General features: G+C 33.6%; 1 protein-coding gene across 1 annotated transcript; it reads left to right on the top strand.

Annotated features, from left to right (window-relative positions):
* Positions 1-2129: 2129 nt before the first annotated feature.
* LOC113853121 (nitrate regulatory gene2 protein-like) lies at positions 2130-7349 on the top strand. The gene is made up of 5 exons (XM_027483578.1): positions 2130-2362; positions 2969-4254; positions 4504-4715; positions 5260-5483; positions 6515-7349. The coding sequence occupies exons 2-5, from the start codon at positions 3078-3080 to the stop codon at positions 7230-7232; spliced, it is 2331 nt and encodes a 776-aa protein (XP_027339379.1). The 5' UTR covers positions 2130-2362; positions 2969-3077; the 3' UTR covers positions 7233-7349.
* Positions 7350-9381: the final 2032 nt, after the last annotated feature.

The raw sequence follows: 9381 nt of genomic DNA, 5'->3' as shown, positions 1-9381 counted from the left end.
TGGAATAACCCGAAGCATCTATGCAAAGTGAACTTATCAGAAAAAGGTCGAATTCCAATTCCTATTTATTGATGTAAAAGTCGTCTCTCACAGCTAGTTGTGTTGACTAGTGGTATCTGGTCACATTCAAGCACAAACACTTGCCATTGGTAATATTTATGATCAACTGTTTTTCCATTCACTTCTATAAACAAAAGGAAAGATATAGAATATCGAAGTTAACCTAAAGTTTCAACCCTCAACGTGAATGACCAGTGAAATGCACATTCATAGTTTACATAACATGAAGACTATTATATATACATGGTGAATATTGATTAAATTTCAAAACATAAAATTGGAATAAAGGGTTTGGACTTTCGATCAAGAGGGATAAGAAACGGTGGTGAAGGGCAAGTTGGTCCCAGAGGAATAAATTGTGATGGAAAAACACTGAGAACACCGTTTTCTTGTATATATATATATAGGAAGTTACCAAGCATCCTACGTTCTTTCTTTTCCTTTATTGCCGAGTTGTATGCTTTATTGCTTTTCCAAATTCTTCACTCGTTTTCCTTTCCTCATCTTTCAGCCCTAAAAAGCCAAGCACTTGGATCAATGAAAGTACAAAAATATCCCTGGTTCAGCCATGAATTACAAGTGAAACAAGAGTGAGCTAGTGCGTTACAAAGGGTATGACCCATGAATTGTGGGTCCCTAACAATCACCCATATTATCCGGTCACAAAGTGTCAAAGGTTGTGACTCGTGAGTTCCTTTCAGTTTCACCTTGAAGAGTGTGTGTGGGTAAGGGTTGGATTGGGTGTCTCAATTTTTGTGTTTCTTCTGTTCATGTCACATGGTCTTCTCTTGGACGTACTTCATCTTTCTTGCATGCCTTTAGGATTATGAATTCACCACCACACCATTCATTGGCCTTCAAAGATACCTAATTTTTCTTTTCTTGACGTTTATTAACTTTTATTTGTTGTTAAATTGTTTCAATCTAAGCAATTTTTCCGAGTATGACGTAGCCCTTATCTTTGGATCGAGAAGTTTTGTTTATAGTTCATGTATGTCATTTATTGTCCTAATTGTGCTGCTTATTGTTTTCTAAATTAGAAAAACATGACCATTCTAATACCATGATTATGCAACATGAGACTATTTCCAAATTTATATTCAAGATTTTATGTACATATGCATTTATTGATATACGGGATTATTTAAATTTAATTGACATGTTTATTAGTGGATACTAATTAAAATGTTTACTTGAACACTAATTAGAACACTTGTGTTTAAATTTGACAAGTATTGTAGATAGATTCCATTTATGTCCCATTACGGAATTACGTGAGGAAGTTTTTTTTTCCTTAATTTCTTACTTAAATGGTTATTGTATAGCCTGATTTTTCTTCTATATACTTTCATTTGATAAATTATTTTTTGTATTAATAAAAAATATTACTAGAAATGTCCCATCAGTTGTTGATGATGACAAAAATAAAAATTATTTATCAAGTATATATGTATATGTATTGTAATGCAAACAATCATAAATTTGTGTTTTTAAGCTTATTAAATAACTTTAAATAATTTATGATAATAAATTTTACAGACAATTATTAAAATAAATTTTTAAAAATTGTAAAATATTTTTATAAAACATTTATATATTGTTTCAAATAACTCAATAACATATTTAAATTACAGTCAAATTTATTTAAATTGTATAAATTATAACCTTCGGGAGTGATTTGCAAGTGTTCAAACATGGTAACAAGTGACTAACATTCCCACATTACAACAAATTTGACCAAAAGGAATAAGCAATATCACCATCTTAAGTCTTAACACTTACCTTCACATATCTGTAACAGCATTATTTGGCATATGATAGTTGGGTCCCATTAATGACACATTTTGACCAGTCACTTTCATGAAAATTTTCATAAGTAAAAAACAAAAATTGTGATTGAGCAAAAAAAGGCAACTGTGGCATTCTAGAAATTCGGGGCAACATGAAGGGCAGTGACCCAATATTGTCATATTCTCATCCTCTTCTTCCTTTATTAGCTGCCCAACCCTGAAACCAAAGCTTTTAATTTTCGCTCTCTCTCTCTTTTTTTTCTTTTTTATAATTTTGTTGTTTTTAATGTTTTCTTCTTGCTTGTGTTTTGACCGTTGCTTTTTTTTACCCCCCTCTCAACGTCTTTCTCTGTTCACACACACACACCCTTCTCTCTCTCTGATTCCCTCTCCACTATTCATCATCAAAAACACCCTCTTTTTCCTTCACTGCTATGTTTCTTCTCCCTTCTAAGCTTCCATAACCAAACCCAACGTGAACATGCTTTTGTTTTTTTCCTTCCTGAAAATGGGTACTCATTTTTTTATGTTTAGAAGCTCTTTTGTGTTATTTTCGTTCATTTTCTCCCCTTTGATCTTTCTTTTATATATATATATAAATGTATCTTTTGTTTTATCTTTAATTTTTTGCTCTATGAATTTTTCTAAATTTATATTTATCTATTTTACATAGAATTATGGTCCTATATCTACTGTTAATTCAGCTGATTGACGACTGTTTTAGTGTCTGCCTTATTATTATTTTCTCTTTAGAAATGTTTTTTTTTTTTTTTATAGATTTAACTGATTTTTTTTCTACCTAAGCAAAATGAAAATTCTCCTGCTGAAAAGCTACATGCTTTCTTCATGTGTTCTATTTTTGATAGAGCATAATTTGTTTTCCCGGAAAACGTGGAGTTTTCGGCTTTGAAAAATCTCCACTTGTTTCTTGCTTCTGTTAAGCATGTTTGAATTTTCATCACCCTTCTTCTAGTAGCATCCAACTTCATTAACATTGCTAGTCTTATTTGGTTCAAACATAATATTATTTTCATATTTTTACTTTATTTTATTCTGATTTACTCAAGTTTGATGGAATTCTAGTGCATGTTGTTGAACTTCTCTACTTTTGGTGACAGGTTTATGATTTCTTTATGAATGTGGTGAGGCATAGAGAAAGATTCCCCTTTCGTTTCAATTTCAATGCAAGCTTGAGACATTCATTCATAGGGGAATAAGGAGGAAGAGATGGGATGTTCACATTCAAGGCTTGATGACGAAGAAGCAGTGCAGCTTTGTAAAGATAGGAAAAGGTTCATCAAACAAGCTGTTGAACAAAGAACCCTATTTGCCACAGGACACATAGCGTACATAGAATCTCTGAAGAGAGTTTCAGCAGCACTTCGTGATTACATTGAAGGTGATGAGCCTCGTGAGTTCTCATTGGACTCAGTTATCACCCCACCATTCACACCTGTCAAGAGAACTACCCCTGCCTTCATTCCCATATCAGCAAAACCCTTCACACCAACAACGGCAATTGAGTTTGGTGTTGGACCAAACTCTACTTTGAAAGTGAACTACCTTAGGCCAGGTGGTAATCCTGCAATTTCAGTTGAGGAAAGGCCTCAGTCACCTGAAATGGTTCGGGTGGAGACATATCCTCCAATGCAGCACTATGGCATTGATGGATTCTTCAACATGCAATCATCACCTGCGAACCCCTCAATTTTTGCTTACTCTCCCAATAATAGGCCCAACATCCCTCCCTCTTCACCTCAGGCTTCTCAGTGGGACTTCTTTTGGAACCCCTTTTCATCATTGGACTACTATGGTTATCCTGCAAGGAGTAGCCTTGAGCACGCTGCTATGGATGATGAATACAAAGGACTTAGGCAGGTTAGAGAAGAAGAGGGAATACCTGACTTGGAAGAAGATGAAACTGAGCAAGAATACTATGTTGGGAAGAGAAATGTAGCAGAAGAAAGAACTAGAAATGATGTAAATTCTTCCAAAGAAGAAGTCATTGTTGAAGATGTTGATGATGAGGATGAGGATGAGGATGAGGAGGAGGACGACGAGGAGGAAGAGGAAGAGGAGGGAACAGACATTGAAATTGAAAATAAAACAGACCTTGGAGCTAATAATTCACAAGCTCATGGTAGTGTAAGTTTTGATGTGTCAAAAGCTCAAACTGCAGGTCATGTTGAGTCCAGCCATAGAGAAATGGCAGTTGGTAAACAAGAAGCTAAGGATGAAACACCAGGCTTTACTGTTTATGTAAACCGAAGGCCAACAAGCATGGCAGAAGTGATCAATGATCTTGAAGCTCAATTCACAATTGTTTGCAATGCAGCCAATGATGTCTCGGCATTGTTAGAGGCCAAGAAATCTCAGTATTTATTGACATCTAATGAACTATCAGGTTCGATAGAAATTTACAATTTATATTTTCATTTTGTTGAAGTGTGCTTCCATATTAGTCAGATTTATGAGTGAACCCCTAATGAATGAAAAAGAATGAATTAGCAGCCTAAAGTTTGATAATGAACATCATTCTAAAAGTTCTTATTTGTGGAGGAGTTCACACCACAGAAAATGTTCTTTTTTTCTTTTATTGATATCTATCTGTGAATTTTCAGGAATATAAATTTTAGTTATATTTCATTTGCAGCATCAAAATTGTTGAACCCGGTAGCTTTGCTCCGCTCTGCTTCTTCACGCTCTTCGTCATCAAGATTTTTAATGAATAATTCAAGCACTAGAAAGGAAGGTTGTGATGGAACTAAGGATCTCTCTGAGGAACATTGTATGTTATCCGGTAGTCACCAATCCACATTGGACAGATTAAATGCATGGGAGAAGAAGCTCTATGAGGAAGTGAAGGTATACTACTGACCTTATCTTACATCATGAGGAAATCAAAGCTTTCTAAAAATTTATTTCAATGAAGTTCTCTCTGGCATCATTCTTAGAAACATATAACTTCTACTTAGAAAAGCCTAAGGACCTGGTTTTAAGTCCTTTTGGGCTTTTTCTTAATTATATAAGCAAGCTTCTTTGCAGAAAATCCCTCAGATTCATATATCCTTACTCTTGAGGGATCACCAAATTCAATGATTGACTCGTGTTATGGATTCATCAATGGCTAATACACAGCTTATTGTTATTACTAGATATGAAATGAAATAACTTCTCATAGTAATTCTGTAGGAGTAATCATGAAATAGGTTCAGCTTAAACATAATGTGAAAAATCACTATGCTGCAATGCAAACTAATTAGTATAAACCTTTCCATTAGATGTTTAACAGCTCAAAGCCTCAAACATATTCATTATTGTTACAGGTCATTATGCTTGTGATGAAATACAATTTTATTTTAATGTTGGGAAACTTATTAGTTTTTGTGGCCACTTTCTTCTTCAACAGTCTGGAGAACGTGTCCGAATTGCTTATGAGAAGAAATGCAAGCAACTCAGGAACCTTGATGTAAAAGGAGAGGACCCCTCCTGTGCAGATAAAACAAGATCAGCTATTAGAGATCTAGACACCCAGATAACAGTTTCAATACACTCAGTTGAAGCTATTTCAAGGAGAATTGAAACTCTAAGGGACGAAGAGTTGCATCCCCAACTTCTTGAATTGGTGCAAGGGTATGTACGAAAGTCACTACCCCTATGCTTCTTTGTTTTATAAAATGAACTAAAATCTGCCAAAATTTGAAGTATTTTTTAGACTTCAAACATGCTGCTAATGTTTCATTTGATTCTGTAAGACTAATTTTCCTAAAAGAGCCACAAGACTCTGGCACTAATGACAAAATTACAGATGAAGACATACTGAGTTATATAATTGAATTGCTGAAATGTTTCTATACTTTCAGCAGTTCTTATTACTTAATATTAGAATTTTCCTTTGTCACACATGCCATCAACTTGCTGAGTAAAGCCTGCTGGAGCAAACACATTTACCTAACATCCACTTAACCCTGTCAAGGTTTCCACCTTCATAACATTTGCTATGTACTTGGTGCAAAACTACTAATATGATAGGAATCCTGCATTCAACAAACTACACATTCAATTTTATACAATCATGCTTAAATTATTGGTTTTTAATCTCTACATGAGCATCACTGTATGTTCTTAAATTAAAGGAAACAATCTACATCCACCTTACCAAATGCAGGTATATCTATCTAGCATTGTATGTCATCGAACAAAAGATTATGCTTAATTGATTCTTCAATTATACAAATAAGGCCGCTCTTCAACCCAAACTAATGTTCTTAAAAGAAAGATAGGACTGATAGACTTTATTTGGTAATAATCACAAAATTTCAGATGAAATTATTCAGACTTGCATTGTTGAATTTCTATAATGTTTCATTGCTTGTAGCTGTACTTGGTGTGAGAATTTTCCTTTGTCACACATTCCTTCAATTTGTAGAGCAAAACGAAATGGAGTCATAAATTTACCAAACATCTACTTAGCCTCGTCTTTTCCATTACCTCCATAATGTGTTATCAATTAATTCTTTGTTTTAACTTTTTCATGAGCAACAATTTTATGTTGTTTAGAGGAAACAGCCTACATCCACCTTATAATGCAGATATATCACACTAGCACTGCACGTATTTACATAATATTATGCTTGCTGATTCTTCAATTATACAAATGACAGGCTAGAAAGGATGTGGAAAGTGATGGCAGAGTGTCATCAGACACAGAAGAGAACCTTAGATGAAGCTAAGATTCTTCTAGCTGGCACCCCTTCTAAATCACATGCCAGAAAGCACTCTTCCATTTCAATGACTGATCCAAACCGGCTTGCACGTTCAGCCTCGAATCTCGAATCCGAGTTAAGGAACTGGAGAAACACCTTTGAGTCATGGATCACTTCTCAAAGATCCTACATTCATTCATTAACTGGATGGCTTCTTAGGTGTGTGAGATCTGAGCCTGATGCATCAAAGCTACCATGCTCTCCTCATAGGTCCAGTGGCACTCACCCTTTATTTGGACTGTGTGTTCAATGGTCAAGACGTTTAGATGCCATACATGAAAAAGCAGTGCTTGATGGCTTAGACTTTTTTGCAGCTGGAATGGGGTCCCTCTATGCACATCAATTAAGAGAAGATTCTAGGAGAAACTCATTTGGATCAAAACAAAGTTATGGGAATATGGAAATGGTGGAAGTTGGTGAGGTGGAAGATGTGGTAATGGCTCCAGAGAAACTAGCTGAAGTTGCTATTAAGGTTCTTTGTGCTGGAATGTCTGTTGCTATTAGCTCACTGGCAGAGTTTTCTTTGGATTCTGCTGAAGGGTACAATGAAGTTGTTAAGCAATGGGAAAATGTCAAGTGTCAACAACATACTTCTAGTGAGGCTAGAACATCATAGATGTCTCACATTTTGTGTGCTTAGTTGATTAGTTTAGGCTTGTTTAGCAATGAGTGTCTGACAATGTAATTATGTTAACTAATCAATACAAAGGTAGTATAGCATGGGCAATTGCACCCACATTGTTCAAGTGGATTTCTTTTTTGTGTTTTTTGGGGGTCTAAGTCCTTTGGTTTCTGAAAATCATTTTGGGTCCTAAAAACAAATGAAATTTTGTAGTAACTAAAATTTAGAGTGGTTGTATACGTATAACTTACTAAAAAATTCAACACTATGATACACCATTGTCAGCCAATGCCTGCAGTAGCTTTTGTCGTTTTTGCATTACTAATATCCTTTTAATCAAAGCTTGCCTACCTCACCTAACTGAATTACTGAAAGCTAAATGATAATGCAGTATATGTACGTTGAACAATCTCTTAATCTTGTTTTTAATATGAAATAAGTTTTGACGTGTGCAACGGATGGAGTTGCATTTTACAGCACAGTAATCAATAGTAATTGATTAATATATACATATATGTATATTAATCAAATTATATTTAATACAAATTTATAATTTAACTCTTTTAAAATATATAAGATTTATAAAGTTAAAAAATAAACAAAAATATATCTACAATTAATTAAAAGAAAATATTAACCTCAACCCTAAAGAAAATCAACTTCAATTCTTAAAACTGAATTCGTTTACCCAAAAGTAGTAAATTTTTTATTGAATAATGAATTATCGATCAATATATTCTTACTTTTTTACTCAGCGCTTCTCAATATATAAGAGCAAAATTTCAAATTGAATTTCTTATGGAATGAATTGTACAATTTTACTAGTTATATTAGAAAAAATTAAAATCAAGTAAAAGGATAATTAAACAAAAGTTTTCACATATAGATGGTGTTTCTTTCATAATTTAATTTTGAAAATAAATAATACTTTTCAAAATCTTATTTCTAGAAGATAAAAAAAGGAATGTAAAAAGTAAAAATCCTCTTTTTGTTGCTTACCTGTTTGGCAGCATTCGGACCCATTAGATCACTTTATGAAATATGGGCCGTTGCTTTTTTATGACTGGTAACCTATCAAACATACAAGTGATTGATTATTCCATTTAGAACTTCGTATTTTGGTAACCAAATTGCAACATGTTTCTTAGATTGTCTTTTATTTTATTTATTTAGGAAAAGTTGTACCTAGTAAAGGGAGGTATTCCAATATCACCATGCAGGGTGTCAGTGGCATGTCTAGGATCCTAAAGCCAAATAGAGACCCACCATCTTTCCTTTTCCCAATTTTTTTCATAGAAACCAAACACCATTTCAACAACCTTTTTCTTCTCATGTAAAACCGAACATTGTTATAGTCACCGTCACAAAACTCTCATGAGACTAATCAACTATAGAAGAAAAAGCCAAACTACTCAACAAGATTCATAAAGCTTTTGTATGGTACGAATATGTAGTTTTTCTCATTTTCTCTTTTTTGTTCTCTTAAGGTTTTAAAAACATGTGGTTTTCATTTTTTGATATCCTTATATCATTACCTCACCAAATAAACTCTCTCACACACAAAACAGATGATCTCGTAACTGACGAAAAGATGAAGATTTCATTCACTTGTAAGTATTTCATTTGTTTTTAAAATTGAATACAACGCCAGCCTTTCTATATAGGTAATGATATCTAAATGAAGGAAACTAACACATTAAGAAAATCATTAAATGATTGGCTGGTTGGATATGCTACCAAGATTCTTTTTATTTGTCACTTTTACGGATACAAATTAGCAATATTTTAAAATCTACAGCAAATTACACTTAACTCCTTGTAATTTCATGCCTTTTTAATTTACCCCTCTAGGTTTTCTTTTTCTTTTTTTTTTCTTTTTTTTTATAGTTATGAACTCCCATCTGGAGACTAAAGTAATACAAAAAATTTAACACCATAAGGAAGTTAAGTGACACAAAGAAAAGTGAGGAACTATGTGGGGTTGATTAATATGATAGCTCACCAAAGAAATGAGTGTAATTTACCCTACAAATTATGATAGCTCGCCAACTTATTCATTCATCACCCTTAAACCTTGATTAATTCTATCAAATTTTTGCCCTTACTGAATAGCATTATTCTTGCCTAATTGAAAATATTTAAC

Source organism: Abrus precatorius, unplaced genomic scaffold (genome assembly GCF_003935025.1).
Source record: "Abrus precatorius isolate BTA unplaced genomic scaffold, Abrus_2018 Scaffold10, whole genome shotgun sequence".
NCBI lineage: Eukaryota > Viridiplantae > Streptophyta > Magnoliopsida > Fabales > Fabaceae > Abrus > Abrus precatorius.
This window is presented reverse-complemented; position numbering and strand designations above follow the sequence as displayed.

Excerpts from the sequence above, each read along its gene's own strand:
- LOC113853121 (XM_027483578.1), top strand. The coding sequence starts at position 3,078 with ATGGGATGTTCACATTCAAGGCTTGATGACGAAGAAGCAGTGCAGCTT. Across the intron at positions 4,255-4,503 it reads GACATCTAATGAACTATCAG|CATCAAAATTGTTGAACCCG; the intron begins GTTCGATAGAAA and ends TTTCATTTGCAG. Across the intron at positions 5,484-6,514 it reads CTTCTTGAATTGGTGCAAGG|GCTAGAAAGGATGTGGAAAG; the intron begins GTATGTACGAAA and ends TACAAATGACAG.